Source organism: Haliaeetus leucocephalus, unplaced genomic scaffold (genome assembly GCF_000737465.1).
Source record: "Haliaeetus leucocephalus isolate CR32 unplaced genomic scaffold, Haliaeetus_leucocephalus-4.0 Scaffold295, whole genome shotgun sequence".
NCBI classification, from domain to species: domain Eukaryota; kingdom Metazoa; phylum Chordata; class Aves; order Accipitriformes; family Accipitridae; genus Haliaeetus; species Haliaeetus leucocephalus.
The window spans coordinates 1,751,474-1,775,857 of record NW_010972731.1 but is presented as its reverse complement, the minus strand read 5'-3'; the positions used below and the strand labels follow the sequence as shown (position 1 = coordinate 1,775,857).

At 36.0% G+C, this 24,384-nt stretch overlaps 1 protein-coding gene across 1 annotated transcript in view; it reads right to left on the bottom strand.

The window, feature by feature from the left end:
• Positions 1-10,343: 10,343 nt before the first annotated feature.
• Positions 10,344-24,384, bottom strand: part of VWA3A (von Willebrand factor A domain containing 3A) — a 34,764-nt gene continuing 20,723 nt past the window's right edge. The window contains exons 21-33 of the mRNA XM_010570195.1: positions 23,683-23,841; positions 22,112-22,202; positions 20,914-21,024; positions 20,287-20,384; positions 19,984-20,136; positions 19,191-19,299; positions 18,293-18,437; positions 17,644-17,788; positions 16,442-16,593; positions 13,879-14,005; positions 13,164-13,261; positions 11,665-11,728; positions 10,344-10,419 (exon numbers count right to left, since the gene is read on the bottom strand). Of these exons, the coding sequence (XP_010568497.1) occupies positions 10,414-10,419; positions 11,665-11,728; positions 13,164-13,261; positions 13,879-14,005; positions 16,442-16,593; positions 17,644-17,788; positions 18,293-18,437; positions 19,191-19,299; positions 19,984-20,136; positions 20,287-20,384; positions 20,914-21,024; positions 22,112-22,202; positions 23,683-23,841 (1,458 nt within the window). The 3' untranslated portion in view covers positions 10,344-10,413. The remainder of the gene's footprint in view (positions 10,420-11,664; positions 11,729-13,163; positions 13,262-13,878; positions 14,006-16,441; positions 16,594-17,643; positions 17,789-18,292; positions 18,438-19,190; positions 19,300-19,983; positions 20,137-20,286; positions 20,385-20,913; positions 21,025-22,111; positions 22,203-23,682; positions 23,842-24,384) is intronic.

The window sequence follows — 24,384 nt, the reverse complement described above, 5'->3', positions numbered from 1 at the left end:
CACGACTGCAAGATAGAAGATCCCTTGAAAATTCCTGTATAATACTCTGAGATTTGGGTAATTTCAGTAATTTTCATGTTACAATGCTCCTTTTGTGACTATACTATTTTTATTTATGTATGTTTATTATCTTAACATGTTTAAAATGTATAAACTCATAATTTTGGTGATGAGTTTTCTATGTACAACGAGTAATGAGTCTGAATACTTTTATATTCCAAGATTTAGTCTTTTCCTCATACCCACAAGTTTCATACTATATAGTAATGAAGAGAAATTACAGGATTTTAGAGACATTATAATTACCTAACTTTAAGAGGTATGATTACATTTTTGAAAGCTTGGTATATCAAACATTTTATCCTTGAAAACTCACTGACTTCTGATATATTAATGCCAAATAGATGTTAGCCTACTAGTCAGGAAAAAAAATTAGATAAGGAATATAAGAAAGGATTGATTCTGCTTTTAAAATCCACTTTATTTCACATTTGGGTCACAGTTCTTCAGTAATGATAAAAATTTGTTACTGTTTTAAACTTTTCTGGATACACACTAAATACACTTAGTTTTCCGTCCAGTTCTTACTAACTTTTGTCCATATTGTTCTCATTAGGGCATTCATGTACAGCTAAACTGACAAGGAACAGAAGAGATAAGCCATCTGCCCTGTGGGTTCATCTACTTGGGAAAGCTGATTAGAATATCATTCTGTGATAAGCAATTCCACAGGAGTTACCCATCTGTACACTTTGTTCTGTACTACAAATGAGTTTATTCTACAATAATCACTCCTCTCTAGAAATTCACTCATATTCTACAGTTAAAATGACTGGTATTCCAGATCACAATATACTCTGAGAAATTAGTCCAGTTAATTTTCCCACACAGACAGCCCCTATTGTCCTGATTCCTTGCGTGGCCTTCGCGCATTAGGATCTAGGCTCTTATGTCCCCAGATAGAAATCCAGAATAAATACATCTGAAATCAGTCAAATTAAGTCACTGTAAAGTGGGAGCCAAACTGGGTACCTGCCAGTCTAATATAGAAATATAGACCCAATTCCTGCAGATTATTATGGTTTTCCCTTAGTTGGAGGGGTCCTCATAGCAACATCCGCACACATGAGAGTACATCATCTTCCACCAGCTGGGCATAGGTAGTTAAGCATAGTTTGCTCTCAGTCATTTACACCAGGGTTCAGCACAGATTATGCAGTAACTGGGCATGACTAGTAAACTGGCAGCTGCGTCACTTTCAGGGTGACAAAAAATACTAGAAAAGCAACAGAAAATGCAGCCCACAGTACACAAAGTTACAGACTATTTTTGCCATTGCTTAGTTAACTTTTTATAATTTTGTTTGTGGTATTTTTCTTATTTTATACGTTGTTTTTCAGATTTCAGACACAGGGAAGTAAGTACCAGATTCTCCACGTGGTTTTAACACCAATGTTGGCTCACTAAATTCAGTAAACTGAGTGGCATAACACAGTGGAAAAATATGAGCTCCTTATGCTGAAAAATATCCTGACATTTCAAAAATGAAAAATAATTCACGTTTCAAAAAAATTTAAATTAGAACTAATATAATAAAACAAGTATGCTCTCCTGTTCAATCAAGGAAATTTAAATTTGCATTTCTAGATTATGCTACACAGTAGTTTTAAGCCATATAAAATTATTTTGCCTTACCTTCTGTGAAAAATCACATTTTTATACACTATAAGGAAAACTAAGGTCAAACTTGTCACATGTAACATAAACAGACATATTTGAAAAATGGTATAATTTGAATACTTTTCATTAATACCTCCTTAAATTTTAAGTAAGCTGGAGGTTGTATCAAGAAGTTTGAAGATTCTGCTAGAAATCTCTTTCTTAAAAAGCACTAATAGCATTAATATATAAATCTGCTTCATGGAATTAGAAAATTATTATCAACATTTAAATGTAAACAATTTCCTGTAAGAAAATACTTATTTCCAGAACCAGTAACTTCCTTGTTTCTCTAAATTTATAGGAGCTATTCTGATTTATTAATGTGTTCTGCATGATAAACATAGTTACAGCTTATGCAGTACATGCAGTGTGAGTTACTCTTAGCTCTCTTACTGTCATTTCAAATATTACAAATGCAGAAATTACTTCCCATAAAAAGTTAGAGTCAAACATTTCAGGTTTTAAAAAATAGCTAAAGAAGTAGTTAAGTACCCTTGGTAGAATCCTGGACCTCGGCGTTCTCCCAGTCCTTCCTGTCCAAGTAAGATGGTGAGATTTCTATTTGCTGGACAATTAGTAACACAAGGGCATCAGGTAGTCTCTGACAAACAGAGATGCTCACGTGTGTTCAGGCCCTTTTGCTGTTCCTGCTCCTTTGTAGCTGGTGGCTGGGCTAGGAGCCAAAAAAGGGCAGGGCTTAATTTGTACATAATTTACGTTCCTTTTCAGGAAAAAATGAAATATTTTCTCCACATCAGACCCTTCTAAATAGGATGGTATCTCTTACTGTTACCTGATAAAAGTGTTGATTAGACATCAGACAACACAAATATACTATTGGTACCATCATTCTGTGGATAAATTGTATTAGATTGCTGAAATGTCTCACACTGTTTTTAAAAAGTACAGAGAAAAGGTTTTTTTACTAAAGAAAAACAGGAAAGAAATTATTAACACTAATGTTTAAAAGTGAACCTCTCCCACAGTTCTGTGAAAATTGGGTAGGACACATCTCAGCTAGCAGCAGAGTTAATGGAAATACTTTTTCCTTCTACCTATGGTTTTTAATCTAAATTGGATAAAAAGAAGAAACAAAAATTTTGTTTGGCAGTAGTACTTAGCACTTTCATCCTGACTTTTCTATCTTCACCCCCAACCCAATTATGTATTTGCAAAGAAGCTTAACTATAGGCACAAGGGTTGTTCTCCGGCTTCCAAGATGAATGAAGTGCAGGCAGCAAACTAACTGGTACACAATAGAACAGGAAAAAGTGTTTTACTATTAAATAATGCATTTAAAATGAATAATGAATTAAATTATTAATAATTATATAAGTTCTCTGATCCTAAGATTTTAAAGCACTTTTAAAACACATATCCTTTTGCAATTTAAACAATGAGAAATCAAAGCCAATGTTTTCAAATGGGTGTGTCTAAAATTAGGTCTCAAAGCAGTAGTTAAGATGCTAAAGAAACACTCCCAAATCTAAATATAAATGACTACAATTTAAAATGTTCACATGTTAGAAATATCTCAAGTTCATAGGTGACTTTGCAATTTAAATGTAATTTAATGTTGATGTGCCGACAAGAACTCAAACTGACACCTAGGTAAATACATTTTAGCATATCATATATGTATTTAAGTCCCTGTAGCCTGCATTAGAACTAGAATCTTTGAACCTGTCAAACTAATCTGCACTTCTCAGATTGCCGAATGAGTGACAAACGCAGCTCAGAGTAAAAGCCCCAAGAATATCAAACTGTGTGTTTTGAGCTGTCCACTGATAGCTTTTACCATTTAATCCAAGAAAGAAAGTGGCGATTCTATCCCTGGACTGTTACAGAAGTCCTCCGTAAGTCAAAGCAGCTGGTCAGCTTATTCCTAGCGTATCAATCCCTCATTGCTCAGTGAAAATCAACAAAGAGTATTTCAACTTGGCTTTGGGTTCCACCTTAGCCAGAAGACGACACCTCAGAAGAGCTTTTGGAACTGGTATTTTGTACCTCTCCTGTTACATTTATTCTCCTATCTTTAATGAAGAAGAGAGGTGGCCATATTTTATTCACTGCATTCTGCTAAATCTTTTTGAAAGAAACAGAAGCTAAAGTTACAATGAGAAAAGCTGCTGCATTAAGATTCAAGCTTGCTTTAGCCTTGAAGCACAACTCTATACTGCTCTTTTCTACTTTTTCTCCTATAACTACTCACAGTTCTCGTAGGCACACAGAAATAAAACATCCAGTACTTCTAGGAGATGACTGCATAAAATACAACAGGAAGGTGTCAGAGAGTTTGTCTGTTTATTTACATGGAGAAGGTCCACGTTTCTGAAACGCCTCGTTGGGTTATCAAAATGTTACTCACATCCAGGCTGTAAAGCAATGTTGAAATGTAATTGCACCATTTGATAGAGGAATCTAGTAAGCTTACACAAGCTGTTTTAAAATTACGTACTGATTGATCCACCAATATAAATCTGAATTGAGTAAGAGTGAGTAGGATTCAGGGCATAAGACGAGACGCTACATGTCTCCAGTGTACAAAGGAACACTCTTGTCCCCGTGCTAGTTCTGTGGGCACCAGTGCTGGGTGCTGGACCACAGAGAGGTATGAGCTCATGGCCTAGAAGACAGATGTGTGGAGGCTGGGGCTTTGTCCCTTTCCTTCAGCAGGTCCCATTAACTCCATAGGTCTGCATTTGCAGGGCACAGAACAGGAGCAATGCTCCAGCTGTGAGGTAACAGGAACCTGAATGAGGGTTTTTAATTGCATGGAAGATACTATGCAGAAAGGAGCCTTTAACAGAGACATAACCAAAGCATGAAGAGCTAGACAGAGGTCTGAATTAAAATGACAGGCGGATGTTTGGCCTGAGTCATAGGCAGGATGGGATGTTCTGCAGTGCCCAAGGGCAGAAGAATAGCAGAAAAGCTTAAGAGACAAAGCTCTCTCTTAAAGCTATCTCAAGGATAGGATTTTGCTGAAATAACTGCAGCATAAAAATACCCTCTCTTCATTTGACTTGTTAAAAATTCTGTATCTAAGCCCTAAATTAGTAGAGTTGTCCAGGCACATCATGTGTTTCAGCACCTCCTTGTGCACTTGCTCACATCCAGATGCCCAGTCACATGTACTGACACAATCGTATGAACTCAGAGTGGTGAGACTCGTTTCGACAGCATACCAAATCGCTGATCCTCTCTGCAACCCCAAAGAAGTCTGGACAAATCTGTCGTAGGGTGTAAGTACTTTTGACTAAAGGTACTTAGCTCTTTGTGACTACAAAAACAATCATCCTCATAACAAGGACTGAGTCTAAAACAAGAGAGCTGAGCGAAGTGAAATGGCAATGGTGAGCTATTCACGTTTTAAGTGAGAGATGACAGGAAACATTAAAAAGCATTTAAATCAGAAGGTCTTGCAATGTCAGTGGAAAAGAGGAAAAGAATGGAACTCTCCTCTAAGCATCATCCCTTGCTGTGCTTAGAATTTTTGCTTCAAAAAGAGAAATCATGGGATCTGAATTTGGGAAAGGAAACTTAAGAATATTTATTTTTCTTGTAATCAAATGCTAAACATTGGTAGATATTAAATGTTTCTAAGCAATTAAGTAGTCCTTAAAAAAGTCTCCCAACACAGTATTAATGCAACAACAGATGTAATTTAATACCCAAAGTATGCATCACTCAAATGCAACATTAAATACTTTATGGTAATACAATGTTCTTCACATTCCTTGCTAAGTTGAAAAAGATATGGAGGCTGTAAGTCACGCTGTAAGTCCATGCCAAAAGGGAAAAGAAGATGCAGATCCTTATTCCTGTTATTATACAAAAGGCCTAATAACAGCAAAAGAACAACTGTATGCTAGGACTAAGTTAAGATCCTCTGAGCAGTAAGCTCCCTCTGATTTTTCGTTATGGAAAGATACTAAGCATTCATCACTATGCATTTCAATAGCTTGTCTTTTGTAAAAATATTTTTTCTGTATAACTAGGTAATTATACATTTCTGTATAATATAATAACAACAGAAGAAAGTTATAAATACACATTTAGTAGAAATGATACTATGCTTTTTCTGTTTTTCTTATGTCCTGTCATCTCTTAAGGGCTTTTTCTTTTTAATACTATCAGATACAGTGTTTCTAAAACCAACCATATCTAGTACTTTAAACATATTTTTCTTCTTAAAAAAAAGTCTGAAAAAAATCAATGTTTTCTACTATATTCTTCACACAGCTAGATGCAAAGCTAAGAGATCAGATTCTTCGTAAGTCCCTCAGTTCTTCATTAACATACATAAACATTCTCACTCTACTCCTTCCTTTTTCCTGTGTCTTTGTGTATCTATTTGTGTTACAATTCTGCATATTTCACCATTTCCTTATGGAAGGAATAAAGCACACATAAATACTTCAAAACACAGCCCTGGATTTTGTCATATAAAATGCTTTTCAAGTTATGTTGTTCTCGTTTACTTTGCATGCTACACAGATTGATTTACAGGTCAAATGAAATGATAACTTTAAGACTACATTGCCAAGTCAGGGTAGAATTACAGGAAGAAAAAAAAGCAACTTCTAATAGCAACAATGAACATGCCCTTTATCAGCTCTTAGGTCTTGTTAGAAATGGGGACAGTTTATGCAATATTTGAAGAGAAGGAATACAAATGCATCATAAATAAAAATACTGCATTAACTTGTACTGAATAAAGGCATGAGCAGAGATGACAGCTTGGCTTCTTACATATAGGAATCACAGAGAAAACAAAAAAAACCAAACCACAGGAGCTATATATATGCAGGTTTTAAAAAGATTATTGAAGACCAATCCTAATAGGTTTCCTCTTAATTCAAAAGTTTTCTAATGGTCATTGCACTGGAAGAGAGAAATACAGATCATCATTACTACTACATGGTTTGTTTTCGTACCAAAAAGCATTGGAGGAGTGACAAGGGCATGGGAGGTGGCTTAGGATGGATGTTTTGCACTATGCCAGTCAGATATAATTTAAAACCTTATCATAACTTCTACTCAGTTTCATTTACAAAGTTTCATTCACTTCTATTGCTGTTATTAACCCAGAAATTGTAACATAAGCTTCAGAACTTTCCAAGCAGGAAAGGAAAAAAGAAAAACCTTCTAACAGAGATTAAGTTTGTTATTTGCTAGTTATTACTCTACTAAGAGTGAGTCTCAGTACCACATTAAATGTGGCCACAATGACAGAGGCAGGCCATATCACTAAAAGCATGTAAACTTGCAGCATACAGGGTTGGCCTAATCTACCTATCAAACTCTGAATAGAATTTAAGATTCTAACTGATGAAGTCTCACATGATATAAATCAGGGATTATCAGTCTCCTCATACAGTAGTTCCACCAGTGCGTTCAATATAATTACCTAAAACTTATATTCCCTTTATTGTAACAGAGACAGGGAAAGAATAGCGTGTTTTCTGATGCTGGCAGGTTTCCTGGAATTGGATTTTCCCTTCTTCCTCTCTGTTTTGTTGAACTATTCAGAAAGCAAACATCTAATAAGGATCTGTTTGAGATGGTTTCACAGAGGCCTGAAGTTCAATGAAAGTATCCTATATCCATCTAACTGGTTGAGATGCATTAAAATGATTCCATGAAAATTCTTGTGACTTAGTTGTATTAACACGTTTGGGTACCTAAAGTCTTGGAACTTTATAGTTACAAATCTAGATACGCACTAATAGTAGATAGCATGCTTACAAAGCACAGAGAAATTCTTACTGGACAGAATTCTAAAGGACACAGCACAACACACACTTATTGCTGTTATCTTCCTTAGAAGCAGCATGAACTTCCTGGGGTTGACTCAAATTCAGGCATATTTAGATGGATTAATTTGTTATTTTCCCCAGCATCCCACCCTTCTTCTGAAGGTTGTTGTCCCCTGAAGCCGGTATGGCTGAACCATGCAGAAAGGAGTTCCTGAACTGCCAGTCCACACTAAGCTTTTATGAACATCTGCACCAGTTAACTGTAGCACAGCAGCTGGAAGTTGAGTGTAAATTATGGCAGTACATGAGCCACTCCATACAGAAGTTACCCACTCTGGCTGCAAAACCAGCACTCCTCTGATAGGGAGTAGAACACGTACTTCAAGGTAGCAACTGGTTCAGCCGTTTGTCTTCAATTCATTGAATTCAAAGCAACATATTCAGTGAGTCACAGCAATGACATGACTTACAAACAAGCTGGCAGAAAAATACACATCTTTGTCAATTATAAAACTCCTCTTTTATTATGTCTTGAATACAGGGAATTGCATTCCAGGAAGCATAAACCAGGAAAGCAAATGACATATACATGACAGATCAACATTGAAAAGCCATTAACAGAGCACTCCATTAATCAGGCCATCACAGCTGAATCATCTCCTTAAAATGTTTTCCTGACAAATTAGCCCTCAGATTGATGGAAGCAGGTAGGATGAGAGTTTCCAGGTAGGTGATAGGCAGGAGACAGAAACTACATTTTAAAGGAAGAAGCTGCTCTGAGTAGATAGCAGGACTGACCAGCCTGCAAGACAAGAAGCCTTCAGAAACATGGAGAGGCTACAGCCTGAAAATGCTTACAGAAGAAGTGAGGTTGGATGGGATGCAATGGCTAAATACTGTAACACCCAACTATTTTATAGCTTCTGCGGTTACAAAAATTCTAACATCAACATTTGTTCCTTAGTTTTCAGTTGCATTTGTCTTCAGCAGGAGACTTGGAAACCCTTAGCTCATATCACCAGCAAAGAGAAGACTCCTGAATTCCTAACACCTACTTTAAGTCTGGGAGGATACTCAAGAGAACCAGAGAAACTTGCTATGCTCTGCCCACAGAAACAAATGATCAGTCTAAACCAAAACAAACAACTGAGTGAAGAGATGAGTATTAGTGTAGGTTGCTGCGAATTTGGGATTACATAGATCCATTGACGATCAGTCTAAAAATAGAGGCTGTAAATGGGAGGTGTGACAGATTGCAACCTAACACAACACACTGAAATATTCTGATGCTTATCCACATTTGCAAAATCTGACATGTGCATTACTATCTTATTTCACAAAAAGTCTCTGATATCATTTAACATACCTGCACGGGTATATTTCCTTTTAAGGTTCTTTTAAAGGACCTTTATAAGAGTATCATAATCTATGCTACAGTATTGTGACATTTCTTAAATCCTCCGAGGAATAAATAAGAATCTCTTTTTGGCAATACAGAAACCTCATCCTTTCTACCTAGATTTACTGTTTTAACATTTCCATTAGTACAAATCCACTCATTTTATCAGAGATTATAATCTAATATTGATATACCCCAAATAAAAATGTAATTAATCCTATTAATTTACAACTAACATTTTCATATCAAAGCATCTCAGCAGTTACACACATACCAATGCACATACTAAAAAAATCAGAGAAAGTGATGCCTAGCACAAAGCACCATTTTAACTGCAGTATTCCACAGCAGGCTGGTACTAACATGGAAGGCAGGAGTCAGCTGCTGCAGAGCATACAACACTAAAAAGAGACTTTTATGATAGAAATAATTTTTAATTCTTTATGGAGACAAAACAGATGGAGGGACAGAAAAGATAGTATCTCCCATATCAACTTATATCTAATCACTCCCATCAGCTGGCACTCGGGAGTTGCAAATGGCTCCTGAATAAACTCAGATCAAGTATCTGAATTTTGCAGTCTGAATCCATTTTCATTAAATATTACATATATTAAACACCTGAGATGAATTCCTAACCCTCTGAAAGACAACAGTAAACACCTAAAAAATACTAATGAGCTGTCATAGCAGAGTTCTTCGTTAAAAAAAAATAAAAAATTATTTCATAAATCAACTGGAAAAATATATGCCTCATTACTGCAGTTAGCTTAAACTGGATTTTCTTACACAGTACTGGCAAACATATTTTTAATCTTTCTAGGATAGGAAACACCTAAGAACTTAACAGAATTGCTTAGAAGTCTGGCAGTGTCTGGTTACACAAATATAACCAGGCTTTATGAGCAACACAATATTACTTGTTTGCATGTCTCTATATCCTCTACTGCCAACAAAAAAAGAAAAGAGTGGAAATAATTATTAGCAAACTTCTTTTGGCAAAAACATTCATTCCAAGCTTTGTTTTCCGTGAAACTGGCTGAAGAATTCTCTTTCTAGTATCACAGCCATCTGTCCCATTTGTTAGCGATAATGAGCACCAGCAAACAAGTCTCAAACCAACTGCCAAAAAAGACATCTTGGACATACCACCAACTGATTGAAGCAATTATTAGTATGATGTAGTAGAATAGAAGAGAAACAAAAGTTGTGACCCTGTATAACTACTCATTGTATTAGAAATACATGACACTTAAAATTTGTATTAGCTATATTGAGAAATATCCTCTACTTATGTTTAAACTTTGGAGAGTTCAGGGCTTGATTTACTTTGAGTCCTGCAAAGTCTGCAAGTGGAATAAATCAACAGCACGTATCATCTGTAACTTCTTCTCTTGCCAGAAGTTCAGAGACAATAAAGAATACATCTTTCCTCTTTCCTTGAAGCTGGAACCTTTAAGCACACTCTGAAAAGAAGCAGGTGAGTGGAACCACTCCAAACCTCTTCAGCGTCTTTTCTTGGTCTAAAATTTAATCCTAGAAGTCAAGCACATGAATAGTTTTAAAAATACAATTCAAAATATATAAACTGCATAGGCTCACCATCACCCTTGACAAAATGGTAATGGAAAACCAATATAAATTAACTTGATTAACTTTCAATTTTCCTCACTTACGTGTTTAATCGTGTTACAATGCTATGTACTCTCTGAAGTACGTTAACAGGAATGCCTCTTCCTAGACACTTTACAAACAATATCGTTTACCTATACAGACAGATGGTTGTGGAACACTAGCCTCTGTCTCGACATGCCTGTAACAACTTTCTTGCTACTACAGGATGGTTATATATCTGTTTCCTCACCAAGCATTTCTCTCTTTAGTCATCGGCCTTTACATGCTGAACTCTGCACATACTTGACCAGGCTCCAGGTTCCATTCTCCCTGAAGCAAGCATTCTTAACCAGCGGATCTGACTGGATTTTTTTTTTCTTCTCTTTGAATGACTCGGCAATGTTTGTAAACCAAAATACAAACTACAGCTATAGAAACAAGGATTTAAAAAACAGTCTCACTATGTATCTATCTGCCTTACACATTTCCTCGAGGAATATCTTGGCAGGCCTAAGTTCTGTAGTGCAACTCTCTGCAGTTGTCTGCACGTCCACTTCTTTCCCCCTCAAACAGCTCTGTGACAAATGCTTCTGTACTGCTTAACCCTGAGAATGTATTTCCACCCAGCAACTTCTCTTTTCCTGTAATTTTCACTTTGCCAATTTAAAAGCAGCAGGTTGGCTCTGCCAGAGGTTTAGTTTGTCCAGCTGCCTCTCCCACAACTTTGTAACAATAATCCAGTGTTTGCTGAGGCTGTCTTTGCTATTAGCACGGTCTTTTTTCAGCCTTGTTCATTTAACTGATAAATCATGCAGTCCATGTAGCAATTGTTATTACAGCCATTGTAACTGGTCCTAACCCTCTAATGTGTTTAGCTGTTTGCTCTTAGAAAGAGCTAAACCATTAATAACTACAAATACACATCTGCCTTGCTCCTTTCATGCCAAATATCCAAAGTTCTCTTTGAGCTGTTCTTTGTGTATAGCTCTGTTCTTTGTGGACTAGCTCTGCTAAGAACTAAAATCATTACAAATGTTTTCAACTTGGGAAAAAAAGTTTCCACTGCTGGAAATTAACATATTTTATGTTAGGCTTATGAAGTGTTATTCTTCTGTGGTAACATATGAACTATATATAAACTATGATCTATTTGTGGTGAATATTTACCTGAGCACTTTTTTTAAAGCCAGAATTGTCCTTTTGCTTTATATTCCATTTTTGTAGTAATAACCTGTTTGAAAGAGAAACAAACCCCAAAGAATTACAGCAGCTTTTCATGGAGACATAAAGTAGCTTTGTATCTCTGTTTAGCCATGTCCTTGTGCAACAGAAATCTTTTCATTGAGGAGGTATAACGCATTTTAAGGCTCTTTGCAAGTACTTTTGTCCACTATTACTATTGAAATGCCGCTTTCTGGTTCTGGATTGGCAGTTAGGAAGTGTAACAATGAAGAAACATAACAATCAATACAATTTAACTGTTCACTCCTGTTCTAGGCAGGTATCAAAGCTAGCTCTGAATGATACCAGAAGCACCATGAAATGGTGTGCCACTCGAGCCAATTCAGTCTACTCAGATACAGATGGCATGCAGTGCCAGCAGGGATATGCTGCTCTACTTTTCAAATTACTATCAATCTCCCTTTCTCTTTGCCTCGAAAGACCTGTAAAGTTTCTACTAGCCTTTTTCTGGGAAGATTCCCTAAGCCTTCCTCTTAACTCTTCTTACATTTCCTGATTTACCCCAGGATCCGACAAAATCATTCTCCTCTCAAAGATCTCATCTCTCAATGTCAGTCTTTTTCTGCTTTCCTAATTAATTTGACTTTTAATCTTTTTCCTTTCCCTATTAAGTCTTGGGGCCACCAGAGTTTGTCCTGTGTCTTCCCCTCTTTCCTTCCTCACTGTAATTTTCAGCTTCCTTCTCTCTCCATAGAATAAGAATGTTCTACCAACACTCTTCAGGTTGGTCTCTCTTTCTTTTCTCTTCCACATCCTCCCTCAAGATGAAATTTCTTTTTCCCTTGGGTTTGAGATGGGATTGTTTGAGAACAGAAGAAAGATCTCACATTATTCCATGCAGAGAACATAATTCTAGCAGACAGAGAATGGATGGTGATGCAGTTAGAGAAATCAGGATGAGGTAGGATAGAAGCAGCCCATACAGATTTTAGAAAATAAAAGTAATTTGCATTTCTGAGTAAGAAGTCATACTAAAGGAATAGGTACTAAAAAGACCATTGCATCACATTAACAAGAGTCAATTTTCTCTTTTAACAATATATACCAAGAGAAATACATCAATTTGGCAGATGACAGAACTCAGCAAGGAGAGGAACAACTTAATGTAATTTCTCTTTGATGTAAGAAATGGAGGGACAACAACTGAGAGAAAACAACAGCCCTAAAGTTTAACACATTGTTAGAATCTGCTCAGATCCTTTACTACAGATGGTAGCTAACTGTGTAAGACCTTAAAAGTAAATCCCTCTGAAACAGCTGGCTTGCGTGTCATTTTCCAAGCCTCAAAAAACCACTAAATTTGACAGTACAAGGAAAGAAACAGCAATTCTTTTTTACATAGCAGACACTGGAAGCCAGTTATTCTTGTCATCCTTTCATGAAATAAAAAAGCAATTATTGAAAGATTCTTGATAAATACTCACCTCAAAGATTTTGCTTGTTTCAAGAAACTTCTAGCTTTTGCTACTTCTTGAATAAGTTTCTTTAAATCATCTCCTTCAAAGTACGGGAAAACTGGATCCTGAAAACAGAATTTAAATATTCTACTTTAACCTGCACCTACTTACTATTTTCAATTTCTACCAACTTAACTAACTGAGCCTAAGCTCTAAATCTCCCTACTCCTATCTACTTGCAGAGAAGGTCTTGATATTACCAGGGGAGAGCAGAGCAACTCTGTATTGAATATGGTTCTGTTCATTAATGTATTTTTCTACTGTGGCAATCCCTGAGATTTCCTGCTGGAGCATTCACATGCTGAACACTGTATGAGGATTTTACAATTACATAAATAAAATAAAAGATGGTAAGGGTAAGAGGGCACAGCAAAAGATAAAGTTAGCTTAAAACCCACAGTGTCCAGTGTCCAGATACAAGATTTTTTTTGCTTCTCTTTCAAAAACTGTATTCCATTGTATACTTGTTTCATGGGTTTGGTCACCTGACCTAGCCAGCTAGCAGAGAGGCAAAGCCATATATTAAAATTTCTCCTTTCAGTTTCAATGTGAAGTTATCTTAGGAGTCTTGCATTTATTTTTCTCATGATTTTTCTTTTTTAAATGCAGTTTGACTACTGATGAAGAACTAAGTTGAAATGAAACAAACCCAAACCCAACAAAACCAATCTATTTAACATACATCTTCAACATCAAGCCCCTCTGTCAACATTCTGTGTGCTGCTAATTGTCCATCCACAACTCCAAAACTGCAATGGTAGCGCCCTCCTGTTTGGGAAGCAAGCTTCTTCAGAAATTCATTAGCTCCTCTGTTAACAACAAAGTAGTAAGTTACTTATGAAAATTATTTCCCTGAAAGCAACAACAATAGAAGAAGAATTTCTAAGAATTCCTCAAAGAATATTAGATCAAAACAAATAGTTTGGAGGATATGATTATAAACTTCTGTATAGTTTCTATCTGTCAATTGCTCATGAAGAATATAAACTGCTTAGCTGTCATAACCTCCAAAGACAGGCTACTTTTGGACAATAGGTTCAGTGTAGCAACAGAACCAAAAAAAGAAACTAAACCAAGAAATCCAGAAGCCAGGCTAGCAGGTAAAGGGCAGTAATATTTTACACACGGGAAAAAACCCAAAAGCTGGGAGACTCCATAAAGGGAAAGAACATTTTGTGCATGCCCCATATTTTATTCTCTTGCCCCAGCCTCTATTACTTCTCATTGTCCAATGAGAACCATTAGGATAACTAGTACAGTTGTTACTGTATTCTTATTGCAAATATGCTAAATCACACACTTTTACTGCCATTTATACATCATTTTAGAGTCCTGTCTCCCAAGTACTAGCCTTGCAAAGTCAAAAATAGTTACATGTCCATTAATTTCAAGTAAGCTGTAAGGATTGATTCCATTCTGGACACTAAAATCTCCACAAATGACTAGATTTTTTTTGAATGGAAGCAGCAGATTTTGTTTCAGAGTAACTCATAGTCAGAAGTGACATCTTTCTCCCTTATTTATAAAGGATTATAAATTATTATTTCCATTATTATAAATTATTATCTCCATTATTATATAAGCAGATTTCCTTAACAGACAATTATTGGTTACTGACCAGTTAACCAAGTGATATGCAAATAAATTAACTCAAAATATTCAGAATTAAAAGACTTTTCATAAATACTTAAAGTGGCTTTCTCAACTTAGGGCCCATAATTCAAAGTTTTTACCAGGAAGGAAGATATATAGAAGCTTATAAAGTAACACTCTTCCTGTCAAACCTCACTTCCAAAATCACAAAGGTCACAGACTATGCATCAAGAAGTCCACTACTTCTCCCCTTAATGGCTTGAAGAATGACATCCAAACTGTCATCTTTTGAGGGATTTAGCTTTAAGGTCTATTAGCTACCATAGCAGTACAGGATCTGGGCAATTTAATTTGGAACAGTAATGGAGTTTTGAAGCAAATCCCCCAATTATTTTTGTCTGTCACATGTTGGTTTAGCTATCTCAGTAGCTCTGTTGTGTGCAAACTATACTACTTCAGCAGGAGACTAATCTAGAAACTCCAATGCACATATGCTTTCAACTTTTTATCAGGCATTAGCGTGGTTGTACTAGCACAACATTCTCCAGTGTACACCTAGCAGACATGCCCACAGATGACTCCTGAACCATCCAGAGCTCTGAGAACACCCTGAAGTGCTACAGAATGGCCCAACCATCGTGTGTGCCCTATTTTCTCATGACTACCATCTCTCAGCTTTCCTTGAGATCCTGCTGGTCTTTCCTCATCCATCCTCACTCCTGCTTTGAAATCTTTTACCTTTCCTATGACCATATTTTCTGTTGCATGTTCACCTTCCTGAACCTTTTATTTCTTATGCTTTTTAATGTCTTTTTACAGCTCTTTTCCACTGCTGTGGCAACATCCACCTCACAGTTCAGCAGGATGCAACCTAGGACCTAACAGAAACAACACTGCCTGTCAGTTTGTGCTATGAGAGGGTCAAAAATTTCTCATGGCAGCTGGATAACCCAAAGGCATTACCCAGAAGTTGTTAACCCCATGACTGCCACTGGGACGGGAGGGCTGGCAGGCAAGGCTGAGTTCCTGAAGACCTTAGACAACTACTGCATTTTGAGGTGGCAATGTGGACATGCACCTATTCTAGAAAGAACTGGTGGCCTGTTTGGCTATCTGCTCCCTGCACCACACAGGCACAGCCACGAATTAAAATCTAGAGGAATGCATACTTTTTGATATTGTATCATGGTTCCCAATTCTGGACCATGCAAAGACCCCCAAAAAGGAACATCCAGAGATCTATCTTTAACCAACAACCCACTATGGCTGGCTTTAGCACTTTCCCAGTGCTCCCGATTCCAGTCCAGGTCGGTGTATTAACTTCTTATGCCTCTATAGGGATGTGTATATGATAGACTAATGATAGAACTACAGGAATGACCTCAGTATTGCAGACTAGTGATGCATATCACTTCTTTGTATGTGTGGAGGTAACTCTCTCAAGGACATAAGCTGTGGGAGATGAAGGCCATGTGGCAATTACCTGTGTCACAACAGCCTTCCCAGTTCCCATATGCATGAATGTCTAGCTCAATCCTGGTGTTCAGTGAACTGAGCACGTGACCCATTTTGGTAACACAGCCTTTTGACAATAAATAAACCAGTAATTTTAAAGTTTTTTGTTGTTGTTGTTCTTGCAAAGTATCATATACCTGTCTGTACAGTTAAAAGAAATGGTGTGGATTTTAATATCTTGTTTCTTTCTCAATCTTTCAATTTCTTTCAAAATCAGACTGCAACTGGTGTCAGGTTTTCCATCAGTCAATATGTACAGTGCCTCTATACCTTTGAAACTGAGGGCCTTCTGAAAAGCAGAAAATAAGTTTAAATAATTAGTACACTTATACAAAGAGTTATACTTAAGAATGAAAACACTATTCCAATGATTTAAGATAGTTTTATATTTACTACATCATTAATCAAGTTATTATTGTCTTTTGCTTTTCACCAAGTATGAAAGAGATCAAGGATATAATTTTGAAATATAAACAAGTAGATAATTTGTAGCATAAGGCAATATAATCATAAGCAGGGCATCACCAAAACCTGACTCACTGAAATAACCAAATTAACTGGTTTTGGAGAACTGCTGACAGAAGATTTTTACATCACAGTTTGTGGTAGTTAAAGATGCTTAATGTCTGAAAATCAGGCTCACTAGGACTTGGCCTTTTTCTTGCTACGGTAATTGACTCAGTGGACATCTTTGTAATACAGACATGCCTTATAGTTCTACTGAACTTAATTCATGATGAATTCCATAAAATTTATAAAGAGATTCTGCAAGGGTGTCTGGAATAGGAATCATTCATTTAAGGCAACATTTCTTTTTTTATTCAAATTTTAAATCTCATGAAATTGCAAGTTCTTTCAGTCTCTGTTTTAAATTATTATTACTAGTTGATTTCTACACTGAGAACTTTTATAGGAGAAAAGTTTCTTCACCTGTTACTGAAGTTCAAGAATTACACTCAATGCCCATGTGATTCCAACAAACACTGCTTCTTTAAAATCCCTGTTTGGCCCAAAGCAAATATATCACAGCCACAGTTGTACATAAACAGAATTTTGAGCAACTGGCTATTTTCTCTCTCCAGTATTCTTTGAACACAAACATTAATGCAACTATTGATATTTCACATTTTTCTTATACTCAGTATGAGCAATGAATTCTAGTATCTATGAGCCCTGGGGACAGGAACAGTAGCTTGATTCCAGATCTGTTCAGTGTTTTGCATATAAAAATGTTGTATGCTTTGACCAAGTAATTTTCCTAAAATATTATCAGTCAGATGGAAGTGTTTTATCACAAGACACAATGTCTTCTCCAAAATATGGTACACAATTTACTAACCTGTAAAGCCATAAGGATGCATGTATTACCATGAGCATGGAATTTGGATACCCACTGCACAGCATCATGACATGTTTGATCATTTGCCCCTACAAGACACTCCTTCCAACTCTCTGTGTTTTCTGCAAATCTCAGCAGGTTAAACCTGAGGAGAAAGATGGCCCACAACATGTAACCCTAACCAATACTATCAGTCACTTCAGATAAGCCTGTTTTGAAATAAAAAACCAAAACAAAACAAAAAAACAAACACACACAACCCCAAATCCAATTAAAAACCCCAAAACAAAACTAGAAGCAACCAAAAAAACAAAACCAAGAGCCTAGTATTGGATTAAGGTCTTCAGCTTTGGAAGAGTCAGAAAGCATGTCTCACTCTGCAGGAAGACAAAATCTATGGGAATGCTGAGCCCAAAAGGATAAACAGCATCAGCCTATGGCAAATGAGGCTCAAATCTTAAAGAGCTCAGAATTAAAAACTGGTTAAAAAGAACAGAAAAAGCAGTTCATGTCACATGCATATTATGCACTAACATATAATCATTACTTGTACTGTGTTTCAGTACTGTATTATTTGTAATTATTAAGTAACCTTATTATGTAATAATAAGTAGTGCAGATTTCAGTCTTTATCAGTAGTTCATCATACCTGACTTCATTTTTTCTCAGCTGTTCCCAGATAAGAGAGGTAAGTTCTTTTGTGATATGTGGCAAATATGGGTCCATGGAACCGGATGTATCAATCAAAACACAGACATTTGCTTCTAAAATGGTACCAAACAATCTTCGGCTTCCTGGCCAGAACATTAAAACTAATTAAGCGTCATTACACAGGCTTTTTTTATTGAACATATTATTTTATTGAGCATACTGTAAAATCTTCAGTCTTTAGGGGTTATTTTGGGCATATTTCTACATAATAAATTCTAATCTGTGTGGAAATGAGGTAGTTCAAAGGTTAATAATAGAAAAATCTTTTGCCATTTCAAATCTAGCACTGTCAAGCATTAATTACTAGCCAATTGTAGCAACTTGCATTAAATAATTTGTAGCTCCTACTTTACAATCCAGCAAAAAATTAAACTGTTTCCCAACAAAGATCTTTATAAGCAACAGAGGGATCAAAGTACTTTTCACCAGCAGTGATGCTGAACTTCTAAATAGGGCACATTCTTAGCAGAAGAAACAGAAAAGCTAATTTTGCTTGTATATGTCATTGTATATATTCTGTTGATAGAAAGCTTCTGACACCAGGAACCTTGTATTCATGAACACGACATACAAAAAAGAAAAACTTACATCACAGCCCTAATTATTTCACAGCAAGCTAGATGTTCATCAGCTACACAGATGCTGAATTCTCTTGCATTCTTATTTCATTGTCATAAAGATACATTTTAAAATTTCAGTGAAATGCAAAACAATGATCTTTATTCATATTTGAGGTCCAGATTTATGTTCAGATTTATTCTATTAGAAATAGTAGACAAGAATATTTAACATATGTTTAAGTTGTGCTTTGTAGAAAAACGGATGCACACCAATACCTGACAGAAGCCACTGTATTCTTTGTATATAGCGCTGCAATACTTTCTCCAGTTGTTCAGTGTAGGTTTCCAGTTCTTTAGATTGAAACTGCAGATGTTTCACAACCCCCTGGAAAAATTCAGTTTGTACAGAAGCATTTTACTTCAAGAGATTTCAGATCAGCTGCTATATATGCAATGTCTGCATTAGAAATCAGGGAGATTAGGTTTTTTGTCTTTACCTCTATGAAATAGTGTAAGAAAATTTTTGCAACTCTGTTGCTACTAAATAACTGGTTTACCCAAATCAGGAAAGCCTAGTTCTCATCTCAGCCAGCTGTGCTGGGCAACAAAATCATATAATTTGACTGGACAGGTGCATCGGTTGCATTATTTCTGACAGTTTTATAGATATAAAAGAGCAATAATATCCTGGACTTAACTTTCTATGCTTCTCTCCAGTCATTGCACAAACCCAAACAGTAAAGATCAAACATTTTCCCAGTTTCGACTCACATATAATTTTTAAAAGCTTTACTTAAAATTTAAAAATTATTTTTCACACTGTATGATCAGAGGAGATGCCATACGTTGTAAAGATCCCATGCAGTTTGCACTTCAAACATACTAAGTATTTTTTGTGGTGAATAAAAGACCTCTAGCTTTCTAATAGAAGGGTCATTTAGAAAGAAGAACAGGGAATAGTGGAGGGAACATCACACTGCCAAGCCACAAACATTGATCAACATGCATTGTCTTAAACAAATACAAAGCCTTTCACTGTTGTAGGTATATGACATCTGCAAAAGCTTACATTGATTTCTACACTAGGGAAGATAGTACAGTATTTTGCCGATACTTTCTTGTGCAGAGACTCCACAGTTTTCTTTTGGTGAGTACAGCCTGGACCAAACATCAGTCTGGGCAATTCCAGTTTAAGCTTTTTAATACTGTACTTGGTCAGCCACTTGTAAGACAAACAAATGGAGCAATTGGTTGTTAGTAAATATTAGACAGTTTAAGTAATAATACATTGTACAGAATCACAACTAACATGTTCACATTAATTCATATGGATAATTCTAAAATGGCAATTTCCTAGTAAGGAGCAAAATACCTCTTTGCTTGAACAGATTTCCTCTTTTTTTGGCAATGTAACAGAGGGAACAGACTTTCTTACGCACATTATCTTTGGATACTTTCGGTATACTGTACCTAGTTAAGAAAATGAACAAAGTAATATTGGGAACCTTAGGTTTAAATCATAGCCCTTTTGAATCTGTGGATTAAAAAAAAAAACAAACCCCAAAACCACCCCAAAACCCAGACTAGTATTTCAGACACAATTCCACATTTGAAAAAAAAGCCGAGTTTGACATATTGAAGTACTTTAAAAAAAATCACTTATTTTTAAAAATTGTCACCTTCAAAACATTCTAAACCAAGTCTTCTGTAATCATCTAAACCATGATGACAGCATTTTCCCTTAGAGCATCTTTGACCAAAAGATCCCAAAGGACTTTACCAAAAAAAAACCCCAAACAAAACCAAAACACCCAAAAAGAGCCAACCCCTCCCAAACCAAACATCAAACCAAAAACCCCCACCACTATTTGATAAGTGAAACTCATTTCCACTCACTATTTAAAGCACACTGATTATCAGTGACTTAACATCCTAACAGTTTTATAATAAAGATGCTGATAATAAAAAGGCTTCACCATCATATCCTGGTAAGACGTACCCACATTTCTTCCTTTATCAGTGTAAAATACTGACACAGAAAACTCTGGCTGCTTCCTTGGTTTATGCTTTCTTTTATTGTTAGTCTGAGGCCATTCTTTTATTGTTTGTGCTACAAATTAATAAAAATATAAAAAAATGTTGGCTTACTTCAGCTAGATAAAACTCTTACATGCAACCCTATTATTCAGTTCATAATTTCCTATTACCACAATTATAAATACTTAATTTTTAGATACTGGTTAAGAAAAATCCATATTATAGAACTACTTATGCTACTTTCATAGAAATGGAACCAAAACCTTTACAAATTTATAAATTACCATCAGGAAGAATGTCACAGGGCATAATTTGAAAAGATTAGGGGTTTACAATAAACATAGTATTTGTTGGAAAAGCCAATTAACATTGTACAAAGCACCTCGTATGCAAATATGAATCCAGATTTGTAAACACTGCTACATATCAACAATCTCATTTCAACAAATCAGTAGATTTCAAGAGTCAAATTAATGCAAAAAAAAATAATTGCAAATGTTAGCAAAGATACACAGGAAAATTACAAAAATGGAGGAGAAAGGAATTGGACTTTAAGGGACCAGCAGTGACTGGAATTAATTTAAGAGCTGCTTCATATATCAGAAGCAGTTGCAAGAGTCAGCACTTCAGATAACCTGACATTTGTGGTTTTTTTTCCTTCATTACTGGATCATAAATAAATCAAGTGGAACAGCATATTAATTATGATGGGATCTAACAGTATTAGCAGAAATATATATATTGAACTAATAACATAATAAATCTCTGAATTGTTGAGCCTTTGAAAAAAAAAGTAGTATGAATTGAAAACCAAGAGAAGCAAGGTTCTAATTATGGCTTCAGGCATGAGACAAAGCAGGGCTCTACTTTCCACCACACACATTTGACATTTCCTGATATAGGATGGATGTTCAATCATATGACCTGGAAACAGCTATACAGCTGTGCAATGTTCCTTCTGCTCACAACCTAAAAGAAAGCTAGACACAATACAGCTAAAACTCATACCGAAGTAATTTCAAAACAACTGCAAAGTTTCCTATCAGTCTGATTAAAGATTAAAATTGCAAGTATTTCTAAACCTTAAATTAAAGCTCTAATTTAGTATTTTCTTTTAACCCAAAGAAAGTGAAGACAAAAAGCCTCTAATCTGTACATACCTGGTGGAATTCCTGCTTTGGCACTAGTAGGACGCCATGCCAGTAAGTTTATGGAAGTACTTCTCTCTGCACCATGACTGTCTTTAATATACTATAAGCACATATAATTAAAAAAAATTTAAAAGTATTTCAGTTGGATCATAACTGCATTAATGAAAACTGGAACTATCCTTCATTATTCTCTAATTCCTGTTTTACTCTGGCTCTTCTATAAAGTCAGCAGATTGCCATGATGACTTGTTAATTTGCGATTTCTTGCTAGGTTAAGTAACTCTAATTGCTCTGTTTTAATTATCTTGCCAATTTCATCCACTGCCATAAAGCTAAAGACTAACATCTATAGGCAGATGAGTTTGGACTATTTTTGCCACCTGAAGGAGCAGTCTAGTATGGTAATGGCACTGTTTTATAGAAGATACTATTTTCCTCAGAATTTTATTGAATATTGGAAACCTAGTGCTGACAACAGTAATCTTTCCTTTAGGTATGGCTCAACCCTCTAGGGGCTGAGCAGTCTACTAAACAACATGAACACTCATTTAACCTACTGTAGCATCAGACTTTTGCTGTGACACAGAGCCTTCAAGTAACTGACATCTAATTTAACATACAGCCCTACTATAAATACCACCAAACATCTACAGACAAACCTGTATCAGTTTTCTACAAGTTTAATCCCTGTAAAACTATGCTATGTAGTCTTACCTCTGAGCGATTACTTTTTTCCTGCATTTGTGAAGAGCTGTTGACAATATACTGGTTTTGATAAAATAGCATGGAAGACCTGTTTGAGCTTACCTACAAAAGTCTTTGCAACATGAACACACCTGCACTTAAGAGTGCCATTCCCATTTCAAACATGAGACATGAAAATGTAAGGTCAAAAGTTAAGTACATCCTTTGCAATAGGCAGTTCTGTATCTAGCCATTTATACACCAAAGTGGTAAGCACTGGCACTGGCCATTTATGTATATCAGAGATTTGCACGCCCACTCAAAACAGATGCATATACAGTCAAAATTAGCAAGGAAAACATTAGCAAAATCCCAAAGGACTCAGTAGCATAACTCCACGGAAATAAGCACAGCGGGCAGGAAACAAATCCTGAATTGTACTTCTTGTTTTATGCTGGCTGTCTGTGTGGCCAAAAGCATGTTACTCAGCTGCAGCTCTCTCATCTGTAAATGAGCAGGATACCATAAAATTCAGTACTTGCTAGAAGGACTTGTAAAATTGACATAACTTAATAAAGCACATTTCTGCTTTGCCTTTGCTTTCATTAAACACTAAATTTTTAAGCTCAGAGGAGGAATTATTTAGACAATTTTAGACACTACAGTGTGGTTCCATTATAATTAATTACTTAGCAGGAGTTAATAAGATGTACTTTTTTGTTTATGTAGGATTTTGAATGCAAATTAAAATGTAAATTCAGAGTACTATCACAGTGCTGTTTTACTTCCTTCAAATTTTCAGCCTAAGCACTTCCTTCACAAAAAGCAGCACCTGATAGTTGGGTAGGATCTCTAATTAAAACACACAGAATCTTAAAAATAGGACCATTTCAAACCGTTCTAGCCAGACTGAGAGCTGTGGGTTTAGGAGATGGCAGCTTCTGCGGCCTTCTTTTCTCTTTCTTCGTAAGCGCATTTGAGTCTCCTTCTGGTACAAATGGATTAACAGACTGATTCATTGAACGTTGCTTTAAGGATTCCACTAGGAAGGCACACTGCAATGGAAGTTCACATTGTTTAGTAATTCATATACGTGAAATTTAAGTAAATGACATTTCAAAGAGGTATTCTATATTTATCACTTTACTAATAAATAAAATTCATACCAAATTTACTAATCTGGTAATGCTTAACACCTCTAACTGAATATGAACCCCTTCATACTGTGCTTGCTCAAACAACATAAGAGTGAAATCCTCCCTGCTCTGAGCAAATGTTCTAAAAGAAAAGGCAACAGTATGCATACCAAGACCAGAACAAATTGGAAGAAGATGAACCAAGTATATGCGACTATTAAATAATAACAAAATATTTTAAGATCCCATTGAATATCCACCAACTCTTCTTTTTAAAATTACTTCTGTGACTCAGACTTGCATGTAACAAGGTGCTCAGATTTCTGGACAAATATCTCACTGCATATATCCTTCTAATCACACTTTTGTAAGAAACAACCACTGTACTGCCAGGCTGGCTATACTGCCTCAGAACTCATATGCATGTAATATGAAGAGATATGGTCTAGTTCTACACCTTCA